General features: G+C 35.3%; 2 protein-coding genes and 1 pseudogene across 12 annotated transcripts; 2 read left to right on the top strand and 1 right to left on the bottom strand.

Annotated features, from left to right (window-relative positions):
• Window positions 1–5,183: 5,183 nt before the first annotated feature.
• LOC100816100 (probable LRR receptor-like serine/threonine-protein kinase At2g16250) lies at window positions 5,184–10,930 on the top strand. Of its 11 annotated transcripts, XM_041012836.1 has the most exons (6): window positions 5,184–5,471; window positions 6,756–6,848; window positions 7,308–7,347; window positions 7,425–9,347; window positions 9,468–10,435; window positions 10,706–10,930. In XM_041012836.1, the coding sequence occupies exon 4, from the start codon at window positions 7,427–7,429 to the stop codon at window positions 9,224–9,226; it is 1,800 nt and encodes a 599-aa protein (XP_040868770.1). In that variant the 5' UTR covers window positions 5,184–5,471; window positions 6,756–6,848; window positions 7,308–7,347; window positions 7,425–7,426; the 3' UTR covers window positions 9,227–9,347; window positions 9,468–10,435; window positions 10,706–10,930. The 11 variants fall into 11 exon arrangements, with proteins under 11 accessions (XP_040868770.1, XP_040868771.1, XP_040868768.1 ...); XM_041012837.1 differs by lacking the exon at window positions 6,756–6,848; XM_041012834.1 differs by lacking the exon at window positions 6,756–6,848 and having other exon boundaries at window positions 7,308–9,347; window positions 9,468–9,571; window positions 9,958–10,435.
• On the top strand, window positions 10,727–15,568 carry LOC121172649 (uncharacterized; annotated as a pseudogene).
• A 1,039-nt stretch (window positions 15,569–16,607) lies between these two features.
• Window positions 16,608–24,961, bottom strand: LOC100805218 (plasma membrane ATPase 1). The gene is made up of 21 exons (XM_003554240.5): window positions 24,616–24,961; window positions 24,212–24,331; window positions 23,674–23,772; window positions 23,353–23,490; window positions 22,913–23,047; window positions 22,642–22,821; window positions 21,891–22,097; window positions 21,678–21,797; window positions 21,473–21,592; window positions 21,178–21,300; window positions 20,991–21,095; window positions 20,750–20,894; window positions 20,144–20,308; window positions 19,657–19,895; window positions 19,438–19,470; window positions 19,269–19,350; window positions 18,893–19,053; window positions 18,566–18,751; window positions 18,077–18,259; window positions 17,818–17,996; window positions 16,608–16,894 (listed from the first exon to the last, which is right to left on the bottom strand). The coding sequence occupies exons 1-21, from the start codon at window positions 24,667–24,669 to the stop codon at window positions 16,798–16,800; spliced, it is 2,871 nt and encodes a 956-aa protein (XP_003554288.1). The 5' UTR covers window positions 24,670–24,961; the 3' UTR covers window positions 16,608–16,797.
• Between the last annotated feature and the right edge of the window lie 1,084 nt (window positions 24,962–26,045).

Raw genomic sequence — 26,045 nt, 5'->3', positions numbered from 1 at the left:
TTTTAATTTATAAATTTTAATAATTTGAGAAAAAAATAATAACTCTAGACTAATAATACAGATAAAAAAATATAATTAATTAAATAAGACAGATAAAAAAATATAATTAATCAAATAAGACAAATAAGTTTATTGTCTTGTTTAAGAATAAATAATTATGAGCAAAATTGCTATTAGGATTTTTTATTTTATTTAATTTTTTATCAATTAACTATATAAGTCTCACGTTAACTCATAATGATTTATTTTTCTAATATAAGGGAATAAAAGTCTTGATTAAAAAATATGGAACCAAAATTACAAATGTAAAATTATAAGGGATCAAAATTACATTTATTCTTAAAAGAAGAACGAATGGGGTAAGCAGCGATGATTTCCATTCCCCTAGGTTATATTCATTCCGTTGGCGAGGAATTACCAAAATGAAGACGCGCCGGCTTCTAGCCTACTCCTACGTACTCTTTCGACTTCTACTTTAGACTTAACACCAGTGCTTCCGTTCATAACTACCCCATACGGATTTTCAATGCGATAAGATCTTGTGAAGTAAGGTTTGAAGTGAGTGATCCCACTTTTGATGTAAGTGATGCTATGTGCTCTTATCTGTATGTTCTAACTGTTGTCCGTGCCCCCATCTTTCTTTGCTCTGGGTTAGTCAGTTTCATTAGGGTTTTGAATTGAATTGATTTGATTTCGACATCAAAGGGAACAGGGATGAGGTATAGAAGAACTCATAGAATAGCAGTGGAAGGGTGTTTGTGTTTGTGTCGCTCATGGCATTCATCATTGAAATGGTGGAGGAGGAATACAGTGAACAATGAGACATTGTCGAGATGTCTATTTGATTTGATTGCCCTCTCCCTTTTCCTTTGGTCAGCCCAACGCCGCTGCCACGACTCATTCGCCTTCGATCGCATCGTGACTGTGCTCCGTCGGCTCACTCACCGCTACAACACCGTTCCAGCCATTCTCTCTCACTTGGAGACCATCGGTTGTGCCTCTCTCACAAACGTTGTATCTCAGTCGGTGTTGTTAAGGATTTACTCGTGTGCGGGTATGTATGTGATGCTCTTGAAGGCTTATCACCACTTGCAAGCCTCTTATGCTTTTGTCCCCGATACCTTTGCTCATAATTTGGTCATTGAGATTGTTGTTGTTTAGTTTGGAAAGATGGAGGATTTTCCATTACGTTTTTCTATGCAAATATCATGAAAATTTGCTCCATAACAAAGAGAAGTACATTATTCCCAAATACACCGGCATCAGTATAGGAGTGTTAAGAGCAAAGTAGCAAACAAAAATGCAACAACCCTGTTAGCAGCTTGACGACACCATTTTCAAATTATTATAGTCTTGAAGCAGATATAAGCATTAAGGAACCATCCAAGATGATGAAGATAACTTATTCGTGACAAATAAATTCAGTCTGTACCTAAAAGAGACCGACGCCAATGAAGATTGTAATACCAAAGGTATCCTTTGCACCATCATATATGAACAATGTGACAAAGTACACAATCTGATGTAACACAAGATAGTGAAAGCATAAAAAATACTGCCAACAATTCTCATTTTTTCCACAGATATTGAAAAAAGTAATCAAAGCTTCCATTATAAACTAGTATAATGTATCTAGAAAGATTATACCTTTCTGTAGACTTTTTCTCACCATCTCATTTCAACTTATATCAAGATAATATATGGAAGAGACTAGATCCATAAACAATACAACTACTTTTCTGCCATCTTTCTTTTGTGCAAACTATCTGCGAAAAACAAATTATTGCATGAAAGCAACAATCTTTTGGCCATACTACAACAATCACAAGACATTGAACAAGCGAAAAGCAGGGGTTGGCATGTTGGATTGGATACAAGCCTTAAATAAGGTGGTATATGTCACAACATTGGAGAACAACCAGTTTGAAGCATATTATGGAAGAGGTTGGTAGCAAGACAAAGGCGGCCGAATTTACAGTAGTTATGGATGAGAATGGTCCAAATATTGATAGAGAAATTGATCTCGAGAGCGGTCATGAGAGCGAGGAGCTGGTGAGAGGAGAGGGAGAATAGTTGGCCTAGAGCATAAGTCTGAGCATACGAGCGATGTTAGGGAGGTTGAGATTGAGATTGTTGTTGTTTAGTTTGGAAATATGGAGGAGAGAAATGTGGAAGGTGAAGAAATTAGGGGGATGAGTGTGGTTGAAGAGAGAGAGAGTGAGGGTGAGAGCGAGATGGGAGTGACCGACCCTAAAGAGAGCGTCCATGACCAAATTATGAGCAAAGGTATCGGGGACAAAAGCGTAAGAGGCTTGCAAGTGGTGATAACCCTTCAAGAGCATCACATACATACCCGCACACGAGTAAATCCTCAACAACACCGACTGAGATACAGGGTTTGTGAGAGAGGCACAGCCGATGGTCTCCAAGTGAGAGAGAATGGATGGAACAGTGTCGTAGCGGTGAGTGAGCCGATGGAGCACAGTCACGATGCGATCGAAGGCGATGGTGTCGTGGCGGCGACGTTGGGCTGACCAAAGGAAAAGGGAGAAGGCAATCAAATCAGATGGACATCTCAACAATTTCTCGTTGTTCACTGTATTCCTCCTCCGCCATTTCGATGATGAATGCCATGAGCGACACAAACACAAACACCCTTCCACTACTATTCTATGGGTTCTTCTATGCCTCATCCCTGTTCCCTTTGATGTCGAAATCAAATCAATTCAAAACCCTAATTCACTCGGGAAACTGGCTGGCTGCTTACCCCATTTATTGCAACTCCCGTGTTTAATTCCTTGGCTCGTACTACAATAAAAAACAAGCACAAATTAATCACAAATAGTGCAAAATAATGGGCAGAAACAAGAACAAAATGAAGAGTTTATGAGAGGATCACTAGCCTAATCGCACTCAAAACCCTAATTCATAAAATTAGGCACATTTCACCGTGCTTAAACATTAATCATAAATCATTAGTCATAAACATTGATGCTCTAAGGTCGAAGAAAGGAGGCATCACCGCTATTCTTTGAGTGACATAAAACTTGTATTTAGAATAGATGATTAGTCTACTGTGTCGGAGTGTTAAAGGAGGGTTACATTATGAGTTTGATGAAAATGATTATTGGAAGTAGTGATTATGGAGGGTTACATTATGAGTTTGATGAAAAGGATTATTGGAAGTAGTGATTATGGAGAAAAGATTTCGTAGTCATTGCAATTTTGAGAATATGTATGAGAATGAAAGAGAGTTACCTTGAGACGAAGAGAAGCTCGACAAAGTGTCCACATGGTGAAAGCAGGGAGTGTGGGAAAAAGGGAAATAAACAGAACAGAGACAGGACACTTAAATCCTCACTAGAAATCCTCTACGACTTCATATCAAGTCAGGTGCGCAACCCTGGCTATCATTCTCAAAAGTCCCACTTAACCATAGAAACACTTCCATAATTTTTTTTGGGGCACACACACACTTCTTTTTCAGTACATGGGCACAAAAACCTAAATAAATTATAACAACCAATTTTAATTCTTATTTATCAAACAAATAAAATTAAGAGTTTAATGCATATTTAGGGTTTATGGTAATAACAATATTATTTATCTTGCCTCTTGGTTTTTTTTATGGACAAAATTATTGTCGTTTTTATGAGAATGAAATCGCAAAGATTTACCTTTTTCTTTTCAAATCCGCATTTAATATTGTCAGGCTTGCCAGGCAAATCTTATGCAAACTTTTGCCATTGGTAATGAAGGCTATCATTGATTGTTAAAAAAACAAGAATGGAGTATTATTTGACAACATTTAATAAAGCAGGAAAAACATATTAACTAGTTAACTTATTTTCGTTTGGGATATGTTAATTTACATAGATATAATATGAAAATAAGTTCACTGAGCAAAGAGGAGAGGAAGTTATAAGTTATTATAATAATTATAAATGAAGGGTGCATATGATAAACTACAACCTTTTTTAGGTAATACATTAGCTACATTTTTATGTAATAAAAAATTTATCACACGCACTGAAGATCCAAAAATCTAGTCCCAACAAAAAAAACACGTACACACACAAAAACAACCATCCCCTTGATAAGTTGAAAGTTAGAAATCTAATATCATTGAAACATAATACTGAATTCGTTCTAATTAATTAAATATTAGGATTTGAAAAACTTTAATAGATTTTACAATGTTTTAGGATATATTTTATGATAAAAATATTTAAATATTTATTAAAATAGAAAAGATATCACATCATTTAAATAATTTTTAATTGATACTAAACAATAATTAGAAAATATCTCTATTTAAATTCGATTAGAAAATAAAACTTGATTATAATGCATATAAATTTAAATTTTGAGTAAAAGAGGTAAGAAAGTTATATGAATAAGGATTTAATAGTTAAAATTGACAAACCAAATACAATTTGTGTTGGAAATAAAACACAAGAGTTAAAATAGCCACAAAAAAATGGTGTCGTTTAAAGTTAGAATTGTGATAGGTATTTCTCTTTTCTAACCCCCTAACAGTGCAGCGTGAGAGCAAACAATCAATAGAAGTTGTAGAACGGCATTGCAACACGATTTGCCCACCCATGCCACCATTTTGGCCGTGAAAAGCACTGTTCCAGTCACAATGACCAGGTGAGGTATGATGATGCTTGGAGGAGTAGGGTGCCATGTGTGATGTTCTGACACAATAACACCAATATTACACACGATTAACTACCATGCTAGATAATAAATAAAAAAATCTAGATTCTATGTTTTTTATGATATACCACCATCTTAATAATTGTTATCCTTATAAAATTGTGATAACAAATAATTGTTTTTATTTTTTTTATAGAGCAGTTCCTTAGCTTATGTCCATATGGGCCATGATATTGATACTCTGTTTGATCTTGGCACCCTCACCTTTATTTTTTATTTTTGACAAAAATGTCTTTAACGGAAACCATCATATAAAATTAAACAACAAAATTTACAGAAATTAATTTTACAAAAAGCTAAGGAAGTAGAGGGTGAGAAGAAGAAGAAAATGTTTTTTAGACATGGGCCTGTCCATATGGGTTACATTTTCAGCCCACATCCCACAAGGATTCAGCCCCCATCGTCATCGTCATATTAATAATATCTTTCTCCTTTTTAATTTTTTTGCAAATTTTAAATTCCCCCTTTTTCCCTCTGTCTTCCGTCAACTGAACAAGGATTCAGAGAGAGAGAGAGAGAGAGAGAGAAAGAGTAGGGAGAACCTCAGATACACAAGAAAGGAAAAACACAGAAAGCGATACAGATTTGCTTCCCATCGAAACAAGGATTCAGAGAGAGAGAGAGAAAGAGTAAGTAGAACAATAGAACCTCAGATACACAAGAAAGGAAAAGCACAGAAAGCGATACAGATTTGCTTCCCATCGAAACTCCACCGAAGAGCCCAAAACAATACAGGCCTTGTGATTCCGGTAAGTTTTATTTATTTTTTTAATTATTTATTATTTGGGGGTATATAATTGTAATATTATGTTGGAAAGTTAAAGACTTTTGAGAGAAAGAGAAATGTAAATGCGTTGGGTGTGTGTACAGATAGAGAGACACAGAGAGAGAGAGAGAGATTTGATTGAAATGGATGGATCTTTGGGTCAGCGTTGAAAAGAGATGGGCATAGTGTGGCTTGGGTTGTTGTTGCTGGTGCTGAGTCAGGTGACATTGGAGCAGAATGAGCCACTGAGTTCCGTCGAGGAGCGAGAATCGTTGCTCGAACTAAGGGGTTCTCTGGGGTTGAGGAGCAAGGAGTGGCCAAGAAAGCCAGGCCCATGTTTAATCTGGGTTGGCATCACGTGCTAGAATGGTCGTGTCGTTGGGATCAATATCTCTGGCTTCAGAAGAACCAGACTTGGGAGGAGGAACCCGCAATTTGCAGTGGATGCTTTGGACAATTTCACCCTCTTGCGGTCCTTCAATGCCTCCAATTTCCCCCTTCCTGGCCCTATTCCTGATTGGTTTGGTCTCTCTCCCTTCACTCACTGTGCTTGATCTTCGTTCTTGCTCCATTGTTGATGCTATTCCCTCCACTCTTGGCAATTTAACCAACCTCACTAGTCTCTATCTCTCTGACGACAACCTCACTGGGAATGTTCCTGGGACTTTGGGTCAACTCTTGGCCCTTTCGGTTCTTGATCTTTCCAGGAATTCTCTTACTGGCTCCTTACCAGCCTCCTCCGCCTTTCTTGGGAATCTTTCCTCCCTTGACATGTCTGCTAATTTTTTGTCGGGGCGATTCCCACCGGCATAGGGACTCTTTCCAGGCTGCAGTACTTGAATCTTTCCAACAATGGCCTTTCTTCTTTGCCTGCCCAATTGGGGGGCCTTGCTAGCTTAGTTGACCTTGATCTTAGTGAGAATTCTTTCGTTGGTGGTGGATTGCCTCCTGATCCCCACGCTAACACTAAACTATTTTCACATAAGATATAAGTTGTTTTCAACATTTATCCTAGAAAGCTTATTGAAATAAGGTGAAAACAACTTACGGACATACCATAAGCTATTTTCATAAGTTTTTGCAACTTACAGCAGGGCAGATAAGCCCAAGTAAACTTTAAATAAGCTCTTCTAAACATACCTTAATTTGATCATTGCTTAGGAATGTGAATGCGTTGTTCTAGCTTGAATATATTTAAAATGCTGAGAAATTGATTATTTTAGTAGGGATCCAAGTTCTCATATCTATAGATTCTATGTCTTTGCAGTTCCCATTTTTGAATTTAGGTGATAAAGAATTTATTCATTTGAGTTGCATACCAACAGTCCAACACCATCAGGCCCTACTACTAACCTGGAAGGTGTGCATTTGTTCTTTTTATTATTGTTGTTGGAGATAAGTGATTTGGTTATCTCCCTTTTTTGGTTAGTTAGGCAATGTGGGAATCTGTGAATTAGGGATTGAGAAACTTTTTATGATAGGTTTGGTTTGCCTGTTATTTTTCCTAAAGACAAATGATACTATTTAACCAATCAGATAGGAGCCTTGCTAAAGCATATTTCATTTACAATATCTCTATATGCCCCATGTAGTTCCTTTTGGACTATGATGCCTCCTTTCTTCGACCTTAGGGCATCGATGTTTATGACTAACGCTTTATGATTAATGTTTAAGCACGGTGAAATGTGCCTAATTTTATGAATTAGGGTTTTGAGTGCGATTAGGCTAGTGATCCTCTCATAAACTCTTCATTTTGTTCTTGTTTCTGCCCACTATTTTGCACTGTTTGTGATTAATTTGTGCTTGCTGTTTATTGTAGTATGAGCCAAGGACTTAACGCGGGAGTTACAGTGAATGGGGTAAGCAGCCAGCCAGTTTCCTGAGTGAATTAGGGTTTTGAATTGAATTGATTTGATTTCGACATCATTGGGAACAGGGATGAGGTATAGAAGAACCCATAAAATAGCAGTGGAAGGGTGTTTGTGTTTGTGTCGCTCATGGCATTCATCATCGAAATGGCGGAGGAGGAATACAGTGAACAGCGAGTCATTGTCGAGATGTCCATCTGATTTGATTGCCCTCTCCCTTTTCCTTTGGTCAGCCCAACGTCGCCGCCACGACTCATTCGCCTTCGATCGCATAGTGACTGTGCTCCTTCGGCTCACTCACCGCTACGACACCGTTCCAGCCATTCTCTCTCACTTGGAGACCATCGGCTGTGCCTCTCTCACAAACCCTGTATCTCAGTTGGTGCTGTTGAGGATTTACTCGCGTGCGGGTATGTATGCAATGCTCTTGGAGGCTTATCACCACTTGCAAGCCTCTTACGCTTTTGTCCCCGATACCTTTGCTCGCAATTTGGTCATGGACGCTCTCTTTAGGGTCGGTCACTCCCATCTCGCTCTCACCCTCACTCTCTCTCTCTTCAGCCACACTCATCCCCCTAATTTCTTCACCTTCCACATTTTGCTCCTCCATCTTTCCAAACTAAACAACAACAATCTCAATCTCTACCTCCCTCACATTGCTCGTATACTCAGACTTCTGCTCTGGGCCGGTTATTCTCCCTCTCCTCTCACTTTTCAGATGCTTCTCAATTCTCTTTGCAAGATTAATGCATTCCCACAGGCTTATCAGCTCCTCGCTCTCATGACTGCTCTCGGGATCAATTTCTCTGTCAATATTTGGACCATTCTCATCCATAACTACTGTAAATTCGGCCGCCTTCGTCTTGCTAACAACCTCTTCCACAATATGCTTCAAACTGGTTGTTCTCCTAATGTTGTGACATATACCATCTTATTTAAGGCTTTTATGCAATCCAACATGCCAACCCCTGCTTTTCGCTTGTTTAATATCATGTTATCTTCTGGCCAATCTCCGGATTTAATTCTTTGTAATGTATTAATTGATTGTCTTTCAAAGGCTGGAAGGTGCCAGGATGCAATTCAAGTTTTTCTCAGTTTATCAGAGCGAAACTTAAAGCCTGATTCTTATACCTTTGCTTCATTGTTATCTACAATTTGTCGTTCTAGAATGTTTTATCTCTTACCTAAACTAGTTCTAGTCTCTAGACATATAGATGCTGATTTAGTGTTCTGTAATGCTCTTTTAAGCTCTCTTACTAAGGCCGACCTTCCTTCTCTTGCTGTTGGATTCTATGACCATATGATTGATGAAGGTTTTGTGCCAGATAAATATACTTTTGCTGGATTACTAAGTGCACTCTGCTGTGCGGGAAGAGTTGATAAAGCAGTTAATGTGTACCATGGTGTTGTAATGAGTTATCATGACACTGATGCTCACATCCATACTGTAATAATAGTTGGTCTTCTAAAGACCGGAAAGTTTCACAAGGCTGTCAGTGTTTTAAGATTTGCAGTAATGAATAAATATCCACTCGACACTGTAGCATACACAGTTGGCATCTGTGCACTTCTTAGAGGTAGAAGAACTCAAGAGGCTTGCACATTGTATGACCAGATGAAGAACAATGGTCTGAAACCTAGTGTTCATACCTATAATATGATGCTGTTCACTTTTTGTAAAGAAAGGGATCTCCAGATGATAAAACAGATACTGCAAGAGATGATTGATTCAAGGATATATCTGAGTGGCAGAAATTTCTCCAACTTGTGTAAATATATGTGTAGATCAGATACTCATCTTTCTCTTTTAAAATTGTTGGCTAAGATGAGAGATTTGAGGTTATTATCTGCCAGGCATTGCATTTGTTAAACTTTGTCAGATGTAGCTGCTTCAGTTGGTTGATCTCTTATGCTTGCCATGTAGCTCACTTCTGCTTGAAGCGTTCATTCAATCTTTATACCATTAAATTCATTAATCTATCCACACCCTGGTAATAATCAGTAAATCTTATACTTTTTCTTTGTATGTTTTCCGTGAAGGAAGGGACAAGGCATGAGTGTTATCATAAATCTTATCTGACCTCTCATTTCTCTTTTTTTTTTTTAATTAGGTGTTAGATAACAAGTGATATCAAACATCCAGAAGACGATGAGTATTTCTAACTATTGTTGGGAGGCAGACTTCCTGCATTATCTTCCTATTCAAACACTTGTCGTTAGTCACATTCTCATGTATATAAATAACTTTTTTTCAACCATTGCTGGGTCAGTGCACAACTCTAGTTTGATGATCATGAGTACTATATGCATCATTTACCAAAGAAATTGCTTATAATTGATCATGATTACTGATTTTATGACACAATTTTAATATTAACAAGTTTTTTTTTTAAAAAAAATGGCTTAAATTATAATTCATAAATGGCTTAAGAGTATTGATAAAAAAGTACATTTCCCCCCTGTTTGTATCCATTCTATTGCTCTGTAATTTGAAGGTATATTTGATGTAATTCAGATTACAAATCGTGAATCTCTCCTGTAAGGCTATGAATGTGGTATTATCTATGTGGTCTGAGTATCTTTGATTTTATATCATTTCAGGCAGTTGGTGATCCGATATGTTAAACACCGTGCTGTTCTTGGTGCCAAATATCATCGCATAGATTGGACATCCATTTCTGATCTTCCAGCTTCTCCAATCGCTTGTATGAGAAGAATGAATTTATTGAATAGTAACATGAGATTTAGGAAAGCCGTGAATAAACTCTGTAACATGCTCAGTGAACGATATGCAAAGCAACTGGAAAAGTCCCAGTACCCGTCATTAAACAATGATTGCAAACAGTTTGTGCGATCCCAGTCCTGTGAAGGTATCCTCAATAATTCTAGTCCTGATGCTGAAATTCAAATTACAAGTCTAAACAAAGAAGCTTGGGATGACTTTGAGAACAAAAATACCAAGATGTCCCTTGATGAGATTCTTCGCTGCAAGTTGATGGCTAAGCTGGGTGCCTCCTCCCAAAAAGGTCAATTGCAATATGGTGGGTGGTCAGATGCAAATGCGAATGCTGATGGACTTGTAATTCTCTAAGACTTAAACAACAATAATGTCAAGTCATTGCTTCCAAGTATCTAAATGAGACTTGACATATTCCTGGCTGGATCTAGTATTTAAATTTTAATTTCATAATTTTCCTTTGTACTCCTCTCATTTTCCTTGTTGGATGAATCATTTTTAATTTTTATAATTTGTTTTATAGTCTTCAGGTATTCTGGTATTAGAGTATACTATACTCTAATATCTGGAATCTGTATGATACTCTGACAAAAGGAATCTTTTTTCTGGTAGGAATCTCAAGAAAATGAAGAAATTACATCAGCTATTCCTTGTGATAATATTCAGAGTCATGGGAAGCCCCATAATTTTCCGCCCAAAGATCACGTCAGCGGCGGCTTGATAAAATTTTTACTAGGTTTCTGAATAATATGGTTAATGTTTATGGACAAGTAAATGAATCATTGGCTATTTCAAATGTTGTAGAGCTATTTAAACTTGTTTTTTTAAGCACCTCAACAGATCCTCAGGCACCCAAATTACTAGATGACATTCTTCGGCGATACTCACAGCATGATCTATTTGCTGCTTTTAACTATCTTAAAGACAAAAAAGTTATGGTAAGTCGTTATCAATCTCTCATTGTTTGCATTAATTGCATCAGATGTGATGCTGATTGGTTATGAGCTTAAATTGACCCTGTGCTGTTGATTGCTGTAGTCATCTTTATATTGGTCATCATGTGAAATAGTAACATGCCTCAATTTTATAAAGCATATTAATTACTATGTATGAGCCAGATTACGTTTTCACATGTGTGTGGGTGTGTAGACTCATTTCTAAACTGTAAAGCCTTTTTAAAATGAAGTAATATTTATCTTATAAGAGAGTTGTAGCTTAACATGAGGAAAACGATATGCAACATGGTTATATATTTGAAGGCAGTTGCTAAGAGAATATTATGTCAAAATTGACTTAATTTGGTGATAAAATGTCTATATTCATGTTGTCAGTATTAGAATTAAGCACATGTAAGAGATAAGCACATGCATAACTCAGATTAGCTGTTACTGATTTTTAGCTGATTGAGTAATTAATTCCTGTATGTTAGCCCTTAGAATTAGCATCAGATTCCATTCTATTGAATGCTGTAATTAGCATCAGACTCCATTTTAGCTGATTAGTCACATAATTTGCCAAATTCTATCCGCATGTTACATGTACAAAGGTTTACAAGGATTAAAATATACATAAAAGTTCCTACATGTCCCCCCAATATAGGTTGTACATCCTTGTGTATTTGGAAAAATACCTAATACCTATTCAAGCTATGAAATTCACTTCAAAATCATTGGTAGCCACACACTCTTGGGACTGAGTTTGGAACTAACTCAATCCCAGAAGCTAACTCATGGGGCGAGGATTGTCTTCCACTTATATATTCTATCTTGGCGCTATCTTTAGCTGATGTGGGACTTCGAGTTTTCCCAATACACACACTATTAAATCCCAAATAAGATAAAAGTAATCAGGGTCACAGGTCACTATAGTGTTGTTCTTAATTCTCAGGTTTACTAAGACTCAATTTTACTGATAACTCATTACTAACTGTAATGGACATTTTCCTTTGACCTTAAAAGACTTCATGGATGTTGCCTTAGATTTCTGAAGAGGTTAAAACTATGATGAGCAACCTGAATGTGTGTGTGTGCCCACTTTAAGATAGTTTCTGGTACTGTTGCCATTTATTTTAATTTGACTCTCCACTTTAAGATTTATTTTACTACCTGGCTTATTTTTCTCTTCCTTTCTCCTTTTTCTCACTGGTTAATATTTTATATAGACAACCTGAATATGTGCATGTGTGTGTGTGCCCATGCATGTTTTTGTACAAATTCTAATTACATCGACATTTGACAGGTTGGGGGCACTGGCAATGAACGTTTTGAACTATCACAACATTTCTTGCAGAGTGTTTCCAAGTCACCATTTCCATTTAATACTGGAAAGCAAGCTGTTAAATTTTCTGCATGGCTGGAGGAAAGAGGCAAAGACCTCACAGAAGTGGGCGCTAATCTTGCTGAAGATCTACAATGTGGGGACATTTTTCATTTGCTTGATTTAGTCTCATCGGGTGAACTTTCAATTTCTCCATTCCTACCAGATAATGGTGTTGGAGAGGCTGAGGACTTGAGAAGTGCAAAGCATAAATATGATACTACCAAGTCTTCATATAGTGATAAAGCCAAAAAGTCAAAATCCTTCTTTGGAGTAGAAGGTGAAATTATTTCTCGTCGGGAAAAAGGTTTTCCTGGTATCATCATTTCTGCACACCAAACAACAATTTCTAGAGCTGATATTTTAAATTTGTTGAAGGATAATGATAACTGTGGCCAACCTTTTGACGAAGATTTCCAATTAAACATTGGCCAAAGCAGTAATTATTCACTTCCTGACCATATCTTGGAAATCACTAAATCTTCTGACCCTGTACCTCTGGAAGAAAATCACAGTGAATCACCCTGTACCTCTTGGCCATGCACGACATTTGTTGCCAGAATATTCCAATAAAAAACATGCATATGCAATTTGTGCTGAGGTCTTCAGGGTTGTTTATGCTGCCATCCAAAAGGCTGGTGACCAAGGATTAAGCATGGGAGAAATTTCCCAGGTATAGATTCTAAGATTTAGCCAAGTATAAAATTAACTTGAAATCGATTAATATTTATACAGATTTTCAATTATTTATACTTTGAAAATGTTTATTATTCTTTGTCTTTGTCTTCCAGGAGCAGAGATAGATGTCTTGATTGTTGATGCTCTTCAAGCATTTGGGCAAGCCTTAAAGGTTCCTCCCCCCTTTTCCTTGTTTCAATAGTTTATTGCATGTGTTTGTTTGCAACTAATGGTTTGACCCAACAGAAAGCAAGTTTTTTCCCTACTTCTACACATACCATGGCTTGAGACCCAAAATCATGTTCAAACACAACCCAAGTACTAAACCATGTTTTTTCATAACTTGTTATTTTTGGATCAGGTTAATGCTTATGATACTGTCCGTGTTGTTGATGTCTTATACCGTCACAAGTACTTTTTGACACCTATGTCTGATTTTCATCTTCATGTTGTACAACCTTCCTCAACAAAAACCATCGAGAAAAGTGATCATACATGTGAGCTTTATGAATCGGAGGAAAGGGATACTACTTCTGTTGATACTTTGAGGGAAAGAAACACCGCTATTGATAGCGTGCACACATTGACAATTCTCAATCTTCCACATGGGGATGTGGATCCTGAAAATCAAGCTTGTGATAGGAATGAAGGCTGTAAGCAAAACAGACTTGGCTTATCCAGAGTCAATCATAAGAAAGAAACTCTCGAATTTTCTTCTGGTGAATCATGTGTGCCAATATTGCCATGGGTCAATGGAGATGGGATCATCAACAACATTGTTTACAGGGGACTCAGACGTCGTGTTCTTGGAATAGTGATGCAAAACCCTGGGATATTGGAGGTATGCAAACTCTATAATGCTACTTTATTTAATATATTTGAAATGGGATTAGCTCTGAGTGATGCTGCATAATATCAAGAGGGCCTAAAGGAATAATGAAAAAGGATTTGCTTTTATCTTATCCTTGTTTACAACCTTAACAGATTTCTAACAGAATCATAAAAGAAGATAAGAAAGATATTTTGAGAGAGAGAGAGAACTTGGGAAGCAAGAAGTGAAAAATGATATTAAGCCGCTGAACTTTGTGTTACAGTTTGGTATATATAGGCTAGAATAGTTAGTTATAACCACTAACCTTTAAGAGTTGTAGTTTGCCTCACCTTTCTTTATGTGTGTGGATTTCAAGTAAAATCTGGCAAAATCTCCTTTTGCAGCATTATAACTTGAGGTGCAGTGTAAATCAAGTTTTACAATTTTTAATCCTTCATTAGGAAATGGAAAAATTCACTTACGATCTCATTTTGTATGTGTTAGGATGGCATTCTACATCATATGCACGTGTTAAATCCACAGGTATTTTATCAAAATTTTCAAAATTCTGTACTTTTGTTATGAAATTGCTAGTTACTAGTTTAGTCATGTGCTGACTTCTATTCTGAAATTTCTGGACTATTATCTCCATTTGTTTTTTTCTTAAAGAATCTTTTAAAGATAAGATTGAGTCAATGATCCTTTTCCTGAGGTATCATTGAAATATGCCTCCACCCTCTCTAGTTTAAAATTATGCAATTAACCTCCAATGGTTGGCAAAATCTATTCCTACACTTACTCTCTGTGTGCCCATGCTTGTGTTGTTTGCAATCACAGATTTTGTTCTTCCATACAAGGTGAAAAGAAGCTGATAAGGGATGATCTATGTATATTATGAAACTGGAGAAGATTCAAGCCTAGAATTTTGCAAGCCTATAAGTTTCTCAATGTCTAACTCCAACTTATTTCAATGTCATTTATCAGATAAAACTATATAAGTATAATAGGAAAGGTCATTGGTTTTATGCAAGGCTTTATACTATTATTTTTTTCATCTGGTGATTGTGAGCCTAAACGTTGATATGATTTTCTTAATGCTGTCACTGCCTTTATTACTCTGTTTGTATGCTGGTTTTGAGCTTATATGCTGATTTGAGTTTCTGACAGAACTGTAGAACTCTCTTGGAATTGATGGTTCTGGATAAACACCTAATTGTGAAGAAGATGCATCAAAATATGTTAGATGGGGGACCCTCCTTACTTCCGGAACTTATCAGAAGCAAATCCAGTCAACCGAAGTTGATATGCCGAGAGCATTTCTTCGCCAATCCCATGAGTACTTCCTTGTTGTAGGGAATCTGTGGCATTGACATTAGACATTAGTACTTGTTATATAAAAAACATATTTATAGGCAATTTTGGATACTGGTTTAAGTTATATTTGGAAGAAGTGTAACTTAGGCAATCCTAGTAAATATGTTTCAGGCTAGGAACTTAGGATTTTGGATATTTGACAAGTTTGGTTACTGGCCTTTAAGTTATATTTGGAAGAAGTGTAACTTAGGCAATCCTAGTAAATATGTTTCAGGCTAGGAACTTAGGATTTTGGATATTTGACAAGTTTGGTTGCTACAATCCTACTTGAGTATAGCAGGTTGGTAAACACATCATTCAGATTTTTTCTTATTTACTAGCTTCCTAACCGGGCCATGTCGGGTTTTTTTGGATTTATTTTAAAATGTAGAAAAAATAATATAATACAAAATAAAAATGAATTTATATGATAGTAAAAATATACATTTTAAACGCATTTAATATTAAATAATATTCATTATATTTGGACAATAATCCTTTTTTTTGGACAAGTTGTATCATATCGTCTTATTCATTCAATATCAATGACAATCTTCTTTGCTAGTTCTTTGTACCTTGACCACACTAAGTTAGAAACACATGTTATTTCTCTTCAGATTCAGCTTTCAATACTTTTGAGCAAATGACTTTGTAAGTCTCCAACGATTTTTCATTGAATTCTACATGAAAATGACACGATTTCTATATTTTATCTTTTTTCAATAAATTTTATAGCCAAATTTATAACTTAAATGGTAAGAATTATTCACCAAAAACAAAATGATAAAAATTTATTGAATATATTTAATTATATTATTTAATATTTACCCAAATATACGTTGCTACTCTGACATTCAAAGCTACATTCAAGAAGATATGGAATGTTATAAATCATGACTCAATTAGGATAATCCAACAGATTCAGGTTCAGAAAGAATAAATAAATAAAAATTTGGGTAAAATTCCGAAACCGTCCTACACGCTTAATTCTTCACTTCATCTTTTAAGACTCATCTTCAAATCAACTAATGGTGACATTGAAAGTTATTAAGAAAGAAAAAGAGAAGAAATATATTTTTAAAATAATCCATTAATTGTTATCTCTGTATCCGTAAGACACTAAGATGTTTGTTTATATTGAGAAAAGCCTACTTAAAGTGTAATTCACCCACAATAAGGATTAGTGGTTCAATTGATTTGCAATTTTATAAATTTTTTTTATCCTTAGAAATGAAGACAGTGTCAAATGATTTATGATAATTCACAGATCCTCGTGTTCAACCTGAATTAGATCCCCTTCACGTAACTTTTTTTGTAAATGTAACTAAGCATGATAGCAAGACATGAAATGATAGATTGGAAGCATAAATGGAACTCTTTAACATTTAAATGCACCAATAGTTTCATGTCTACAAAAGTCCACCAAAACTGCTTTGAACAAACATTTATAAAGTATATATTTTTTGCTGCTCTATGATCACACTCTTCTAACGGCATTATACATACATTAAACATAAACGATTCATGCATGAAACTCAACATTATTCTAGATAGTGTATGCTTGCTGTATTGTGTCAATGTCAAGGCCCTTCAGTCTAAACACAGACTCAACATGGCCCGTCAGTGTATGCAGTTCTCTCAGCCTGCAAAGAAAAAAAAACGAAATGATATAAATATAAGGGCACAAAGCTAAAGGTTATTTACATTCACACATAAATCATAATAATAATAATAATAATAATAATAATAATAATAATAATAATAATAATAGTTGCTATATTACAGATAAACCACTTTAGATATGGAATTATTTATGTCAAGAGTTTCAACCATAACCTTCATTTCATGTGGACCTTAAATCCATACCATTTACATGGTTTACAACTTGAGGGGGGAAATCGATTAAACGTGTTAGCAAATCATGATTCCAAAAATAGGTTAGAAATAACTTGATATCAAGTGGATGATGCATGGTGTAAACTCCAATCTCTTTTAAAATAAAATGTGTCAACTACCATTTTTGTATGAATCAATGATTAATCAAGTACTAATAGTCTTAGGACTCAACCCACTAGGGTCGGCCTAGTGGTGGGGGGTTGGAGTAGCATGCATAATATTCTAGGTTTGAACCTCAATGTGACTTTTGTACACCAAAAAAATAAAATCTTAGGACCCATCTGAGTAAACAACTTATTTAAGTACTTATTGAATATGATAAGCACTTACGTACAAGTGATATCTATAATTTAAAAGGAAATGGGATAATACTATTTTCATATAGACCGTAAGATGTTTTTATAAGCGTTATTTTGGAGAGCTTTTTCAGATAAGCTGAAATCAGCTTACAGACATATCATAAGCTATTTTCATAAGGTCTCCCAAACACTTACACAAGATGCTTATGTTAATTATTTGATAAGTCCAAATAAGCTGGTACTTAAACTCTACCAGTGCATATTATCAGCAAACTCACTTGGGGGTAACATGCAACATGTAAGAGGGTATGCATATACAGCAAACTACCTCAAGACCAGATCATCATAGAAACACATGCATGCATGCATACCTTGCAATGTTTGCACGTCTTCTAGCCTCTTCGGCCATCTGATTAAGTTCTGTGTAACTTGTACGTTCATTGAACATCTTAGTCTCTGGTGGGTGAAGGCCGTGAAGCGTCCTATGTGCATGTGCCCATTTAAGTTCACGTTCTTCCTTTCCAAAATCTTTTTTCCTTGTAAAAGCAATCTGACAAAGATTCCATACTAGAAAGTGAGCAAAAGGTTTAAATGTTGAACTAGTCCTTTTAACAGATAGGGAACACATACCCTTTGTTCAATAACAAGATCCCAAGCCCTTCCACTCAAGGCATATCGAATTATGAACTTGATAAAATCAAGTGGGATATAAAAGACGAGGTTGTAAAGCCAAACAACACCAGCCCAGCCCCATCCAATCCCTTCAATCGCAGCAAAACTCCAATTTGCGTAAACTGCAATTAAGGTAGCTATCTGCTCAACAAAGCAAATGGACAGGTTATTATATTATGTTCACGATGTGCATATGCCAAAAGTAGTGTTGAGTGTTTTTTTTTTGTCTAGGTTAGAGACCACGGGTGTCCCCCAACTCATTAGATCAGAGACTAATCCCGCTTGTGGTGCATGGCTACCGCTGGTTCAAGGAAATTTTGCACCCGATGGGAATGAACATGGGTTCTCCTGTTAAATAAATCGTTCTCACTTATGTGAATGCAGCGGAACCTTACACCACTGCACCAATCCTTTGGGTTAGTAGTGTTGAGTGTTGAATTCACTCACCAACTGGGCAATAACAAAAGCTGCTACAAGTAACAAGCCTGGACGCTCAACAAATGACCAACTCCGTGCCCGTGTAACAAATATGAGGGCCTGACTAACTGTGCTAACTTGTAGGTATATTGCTGAGGCAAGCTTTCTAAAGTCATCCCTATCTTTTTTCTGAAGACTTGAGACTCCAAATGTTTGCTGAAAATTTCATAATGAGCATCAATACAAGAAATTGAGCTAAATTAGTGATTCAAAGTAAGCATTAGATTTTATACAAATCATAAGGATTATTGGCTTAACAATCATGATAAATTAAGTTGATAAAAAAGTGTTTCTTACAGGGAAAAAATCTGTTTTGTATGCTGCCCAAAAGAAAATAACTGTCATCATAGCCAAATAACCACCAAGAATTATTCCAGTGGTAAAGATCTCTGCCAACTTCCAGCTATCTGGATATGGAGATGGTTTTACCCTGTCCTTTGATATTGTCATAATGGTACCTGACAAAATCAAAGATTGTATAAGTTTAAGGGTGGAAAAAAAAGTAATAAGGGGATTTGATATCAGAAACAGGATCTCTTTGACAACACCAGTGAAAAAAAATGAGAAACATGGTATTTGGCATTAATTATGAGGTAATAGTGACAAAAATATCCATGACTTCACTAGTAAAAAGAGGGGGATCCATGTTAGTGAAGAAAAATAAGGTACATACCATCATTAAGAATAGCAATAATCAGCACCATGAATGGTGGAAAATCAAATTGCCATATGAGGGCCAGTAACATGAAACCAAGCTGTCAAAATAAATTCAAAGTTAGTAATCAAAGTCACATGTCTAAAAGAAGAATAGCTTATACTCAAGCTTAGACTATAAAACTTACCACAATACGGATTGTGATGGAAACTGCATAGATCTGTTCAAAAGAAAATCAATGAATGAAAAGTAGAAAATCATAATTATCATTTTTATAACTAAGATGGTGGGGTAATGGTTCTTAGGTAGGCATGTGCCATTTACGGGGAAGATGATGCAGCAGAATATCAAACTTCCTAAAGTCAAAACCAAACTCAAAAGATGTTACAACTGAATGTAGGCTCACTGTGTAATTCTTCATCCTTTGGAATATTGCTCGACTGGTCAATACAGCACTGATGATAACACTGAGACCAGGTTCAGTCAGAACAATGTCAGAAGCACTACGAGCTGCGTCAGTAGCATCAGCAACAGCTATTCCAATATCCGCCTTTTTAAGAGCAGGAGCATCATTAACCCCATCACCAGTCATTCCACATATGTGTTTCCTAGCTTGTAAACGTTTCACGATCTCATATTTGTGTTCTGTATTAAATAAACTCATTAAGTCAGACAAATAAAAGAGAAAAACAACATATGAAAGTAAACAATCATTATCATTTCATGCAAATATCATGGCAGAATGGAAAAACGCCACAGTTCCATGAAGTTTCTTGTCCAATGTATTTCATAGATTGTAAGCTTGTTGCCACCATCAACTGAAGCAAGGTTATTGAATGTCTGCATATGTTTCTAAATACTAAGAAATTAAAGAGAAAAGAAAGATGTTATACCAGGAAAAACACCAGCAAATCCATCTGCTTTTTCAATCAACTCATCAACTGGCAAGGTAGCAATTGATTCATCCTTGTTTTGGCCCAATAAAGCTGATGAAGGGTACATGTTGGTTCCCATCCCCAGACGGCGTCCTGTTTCTTTTCCTATTGCTAGTTGATCACCTAAAGAAATTGGAACTCTTAAATATATTATACCTCAATAGAAGAATCCATAAATCACTCCTATTATTATGCCCAAAGCACAAGTGACGCATCTAAAAGAGACTAGACTTGCTGTACAAAGATTGATGTACAAACCATGCAAAAATAGCAAATCAAGCACTTAGCCAAGAAGCAAATTTATGTTGATACTAGCCACAGTCGTAATAAGAGGTGCTATTCAAGTTTGGAGAAAACTTGTTTCTTTCTGTGCAATTACTTAACCAACAGCAAGTCTGAATCCAATGCCATTAAATTCTTCCATGTTATAATTTAATATTGAAATATAGAGCCATGAGCCATCAAGAGAAATAAACAAGGACGTATTATGTAAAGCAAAAAAAAAAAACATGGATGTATTAATTTCTTCTGTTTAATATATAATATCATGCAGAGGACAAATACCTGTTATCATTTTAACATTTACTCCAAGATTTAATGCCCTTCGTATTGTCTGAGCACTATCATGTCTAGGTGGGTCAAATAAAGGCAACAGTCCAATAAATTGCCAAGGCCCTCCTTGGCTTTCTTTCTTTCCATCAGGAACTTCCTGGGATATAATGATAAATGCAGTCAGTAATGACATGCATTGTAACTTGAATTTGCTATCTCCACCACAAAAGAAAGAGCATAAATGCATATGTACCTGGTAGGCTACTGCAAGAGACCGTAAGCCCCTGTCTGCAAACTTATCAATGACAGAATGAACTCTACGTTCTATCTCTGATTTATTGCGTGCAAGATTTAAAATCTAGTAGTAATGAAAAGTATGAATCAGTTCTATAGTCATGTGGAACCATTATAAAAAAAGCTGAGTTGGCTCGCAAAAATACCTGCTCCGGTGCTCCTTTGCTGACACGATGCATTTTACTTTCACTGTCTATATAAGTGATCGCAGTCCGCTTGTCAGTTGGATTGAAGGGTAGGAAGTGAACCTCTTGAATACCAGCCCTTGCCTAATTTTTAAACAAACTCAGATACAACAGCATGTAGCAAACAGAAAAGGGAATAGTAATGTAGGTTCTTTTTTTTTTAGTAGAAACACAACACTACAACAACAACAATTAAATTGAACAGCATGTTTTGCAAGCATGAAAAAGTTATATATATTATCATATATGAACCTACCTCTTTTGGATCACCCAACATGCCTACAATAGAGGCATCTATAGCATCTTGGTTTTCCAATCGCGCAGCCCGAGCGGCCATCAGAACAACAGTATCTACGTCAACTCCTTTAGCAAAAATCTACAGAAAACATTGAAAACACTTGTGTGAGCATACGACAAGGCAAATAAGAAAACAACACAGTACAAAACTGACTACTTCTAACCTCAATAAGATTCTTGTCAACTGTCAGTTTATTCAAAGTCAAAGTTCCAGTTTTGTCGCTACATAATACATCCATTCCTGCCATCTCTTCTATTGCTGTCATTCTTTTAGTAATAGCACCCTGCAATGATTATATAAAGCATAAACTATAAAGACTAACATCTAATTGATTAAAACTTGAGACAACTGCTTTTCAAGAAGCACTAATGTCTACCTGCTGAGCTAAGCGATGGGATCCAATTGCCATTGTCACTGACAAAACAGTAGGCATGGCAATAGGAATTCCTCCGATAAGAAGCACGAGCAGATTGTCAATCCCAGGACGATATTCCCGGTGTTGAATTGGGTACATGACAATGATCTCTACTATCATTCCCACAGCAATGGAACATATGCAGAAGTTTCCAATAGCAGTCAGGACCTATTTCAGGAACCCAGAACAATGCTAAGTGTCAATGTGAAGCATATTATTCTAAATATAAAGGAGAAAACGAAATCAAAGGGGGGCTTGTAGAGAGCCAACAAATTTTAAGCATATATCACTGTGTTTTCATAAATTATTTGTCTATATTATGATATAGGTAGTGGTAAGCACATGGACAAGATAATACAAAACATTTTGTTATATTCTTTTCTATTTGGTTTCACCCCTTTTTTTAGTGAAACCAAAAACATATGACTTTTAACTATGTTCTACTTTTAAAATGGACCAAACATTAAATAAAACTTATATGTTCTGTTCCATTCCATTCTAACATGTTTTCCAATAGCTAACTTAGTAAGGTGTCACTAATGCTTGAGGTCCTTAGTCTTGCATTTGGTGACACTTAATTGCATTTGCTCCAGTGAATTGTTTATTTCCTTCTTATTTTTGGATAAATGCAGTTTCAAAGAGTTTCGGTTTCATTTTACCTTTATGTACCGAAAAAAACATTAAATGTATAAAAAAAAAGGATTCATTTTACCTTCTGAAAATGGCCAACTTGATTTGTGGAGTCCACAAGATGGGCAGCCTTGCCAAAGAAGGTATGAACTCCTGTGGCGATAACAACTGCATTGATCTCTCCCTGCTTGCATGTGGAGCCCGAATAAACACTATCACCGTGGCCTTTCGTGACAGGAAGAGACTCGCCTGTAAGTGCAGACTGTAACACAAACCAGAAACATAAGCAATCAACAAAACAAATATGATAACATGACAGCAGGAAACAAAACAGTAAAGGCAGCAAGATGCACCTGATCAATCTTCAGTGGATCGCCTTCAAGTAGACGAGCATCCGCAGGGATAATATCCCCTAGCTTAACACTAATTATATCACCCGGAACAAGAATGCTAGCATCCTCCTCAACCCATTTCCCATCTCGAAGGAACTGAAAAAGTATTTTAGGAATATTATCAGCAAAAGTCAAATTAAGACAAGACATATATATGAATCTAATGTTTTCACTTAAACCTCACACCAAAATCCAAAACTATATGCTAGCAAAAAAGACATAGCATCTCTTTGAATTCATGTTGGCCCAACGTGGCACAAGTTATGAAGGAAGATCAATGGCTGATATTAACTCGTGCATGAATTACAAGGCAAATAAAATGGAAGCAAATTTTTTTCATTTTCATGAAAGTGAGTTACCAATCAATACAAACAGACCTATAATCTTCTGATAACTAATACCTTAGCTTTAGGTGCTAGACGAGCCATCAGAGCTGCGGCAGCATTACCAGCATTGTTCTCCTCAATGAAACTTATTGTTGAATTGATAATAAGGAGTGTGATAATCCCAACAAAGTCTTGCCAATCAGGAGGTTTGCCCTGAAGAATATGAAGATAAATATTTAGGAAATAGGCAAAAACCAATAAAATAATGTCAAAATAACTTTTTACAACCATTTTTGAAAGTCTTTCTTCTATTATGTGCATTCACACACACAGAAATCAAAATAAATATTTTCAACACAATATACAATTAAAACGTAAAAGTATGCAGCAGCTTACTCCTCCATTGGCCAAAGCAATGGCCATGATTGCTGCAGCTTCCATGACCCATGAAAGAGGATTCCACATAAATCCTAAAAACTTCAAAACCTTGCTCTCCTGCAAAATTCATAAGGAAAGACATAGAACCTCACAAACAACAAAAGCTCAGCAGAGAAACTAAAGTTGTAAATAGAAACCAGCTTTGGATTAAGGCAGGAGTAACTCTCTTTCAAAGTTCTCCAACAAAGGAAAAAAATAAATTCATTCTTATTAACCAACAGTTCATAATATCATATCATATCAGTGTCAGATTTTGGTAAATATATATTCCTTTCTGTTTCATCTCTTTCTACTTCATTTTCTCTCTCTCTCTCTCTCTCTCTCTCTCTCTTCATCACATATCTCACCTTCTTTCTCTACTTATTTTCCCTTTCTACCTCAAAAAGGCCGTACTTTACATTTTCCCATCAAATAATAGAGAAAAGGGTCTTTTCACATCTGCAAATACAAACCATCTTTCCACACTGAAGAGGGAAAAAAAATTTAAGCGAAAGACCTTCTTCTCTTCAAGTTTGTTGTGGCCAAAGATGGCCAACCTCTCCTCAGCAGATTCTGTTGTGAGTCCATTTGAATCACACCTCAGAGTCTGAAACACCTCCTCAAGTGGCACGTTTTCCTGCAAGGAAATTAAAAGAAAAAAATGTAACCAAAAAATAAACAAAATTAAAAAAAAAAAAATACAAACAGAAACAGAGGAAATTTGCCAAAAACAGAACATAATTTAAAACTCCCAACACCAGAAACACTCATCAACCCCATGATTTTTTTTATGAAAAAAATACTAAAAATGAACAAAAAATAAAAAGAAAAGTAAAACCACAACATAAGAACTAAAAACAAACAGTTCAAACAATTCCATCAACAAAGAAAAATAGAGTAATAAGTTGCTCTGTTTCGTACCAAATCCACAGCTTCCTTCAAAACAACGCGCATGGCTTCTTCCTTCTCAGCCATCTCAATCAAAACCCAAGTTTTAGGTGATCCACAACAGAAAGGTGTAAGCTTCAGGTGAATAACACAATACCCAGAACCAGAAGAGAAATCACACAAAGAAAACACTGTTTTTTTTTTCTATCTTCAACCCAATATAGAATGTGTGTTGTGACGTTTCTTGTGCTTTTGGTTTCTTCTTTGTGTGTGTGTCCTAACTTAACTCTCAAAGTGGCAGCTTTTTAAGGACAGCATGGTAAACACCTCTATGAGGATTTCATGTACTTGCAGGTACACTCTGCTTCTATAATATTCCTCAATTGTACTTATTGTGTCTTTATTTATTTATATATTCTTTTTTAGCTTTTCTTCCTCAATATTAAATATACATTATGCATTATTAATGATGAAAACTTGTAGTGTTCATTCACCTTTTGATATACTCCTACTGTCCTAACGTTTCTTTTTCTTTCAATAGTTAGTGTACTTTGTTAATGAAGTAATTTTTCTTCTTCTTCCATATAACAGTATCCTTTACAAAAAAATATGTTTGAATCCACTTTCAAGTATCTAACACCTACAATTCAAATCCGAAATATCTAATTAAACTAAAATAATTTTATATAAGTTGATTCGCGGATTTAGTAAGGTTAATAATGTAATTTACATAAGATTAATCCATGTTTGAAATTAAATTTACTAAATCATACTTTGTTTGTTTAAAAGAATATTATTAGAAGATATTTTTACTTTGAAGAAAAATTAATACAGTATAATTTTTAGGTGTTTTAATGTTATTTTTAATTATAATCAGAAATTTAATTTAATAGATTACATCATAAAAATTAAAGTATAGTATTTTTTTAGTTTTTAAAATATAGATTTATTTTTATTTTGATCTTTTTGTATTTTCCCTTTTTAGTTTTATTTTTTTGGTACATTTGTAATTATCTGGCACATAACTTTTGTTTTATTTTAATCTATATATATGTTATTATTTTAATCCCTACAAATGTAAATTGTTAATTTTTGTCCCTATCGTTTATAAAATACTAGTATCAAATTTGTCTTTCAGTTCTATTAATTACGTCATTTCTTATTAACAAAAGAAATGAAAATAAAACAAAACAAAAACTGGAAAAGAATTTGGAATGACTAAAATCAAAATAATCTTTTATTATAATAATTAAAAATTTATTTAAGTTTAAAATTAACATTAAAAATTGACACTAATTGTCAAAATAAACTCTAAGTATAATTAAAAATAATAATATAAAAAATACTTAAATAACTGTATTTAAATCTTTTTCTATTATCATGAGTCTTGTGTCTCATCTACTCAATGTCTCAATTAGTATAAGGAAGTGGTATTTTTATGAATAAAAAAATTTAAAAATAAT

The sequence above is a fragment of the Glycine max genome, chromosome 19 (genome assembly GCF_000004515.6).
Source record: "Glycine max cultivar Williams 82 chromosome 19, Glycine_max_v4.0, whole genome shotgun sequence".
NCBI lineage: Eukaryota > Viridiplantae > Streptophyta > Magnoliopsida > Fabales > Fabaceae > Glycine > Glycine max.
The sequence above is the reverse complement of the archived record's forward strand: the minus strand, read 5'-3'. Positions and strand labels throughout refer to the sequence as shown.

What these genes read in the sequence shown, in the direction of transcription:
- LOC100816100 (XM_041012837.1), top strand. Translation starts at nt 7,427, where the DNA reads ATGAGGTATAGAAGAACCCATAAAATAGCAGTGGAAGGGTGTTTGTGT.
- LOC100805218 (XM_003554240.5), bottom strand. Translation starts at nt 24,669, where the DNA reads ATGGCTGAGAAGGAAGAAGCCATGCGCGTTGTTTTGAAGGAAGCTGTG. An exon ending in AAATGTTAAAATGATAACAG is followed by an intron (nt 20,309 to 20,749) that starts GTATTTGTCCTC and finishes CAATTTCTTTAG; the next exon opens with GTGATCAACTAGCAATAGGA. An exon ending in AAAGGATGAAGAATTACACA is followed by an intron (nt 19,471 to 19,656) that starts GTGAGCCTACAT and finishes TCTTTTGAACAG; the next exon opens with ATCTATGCAGTTTCCATCAC.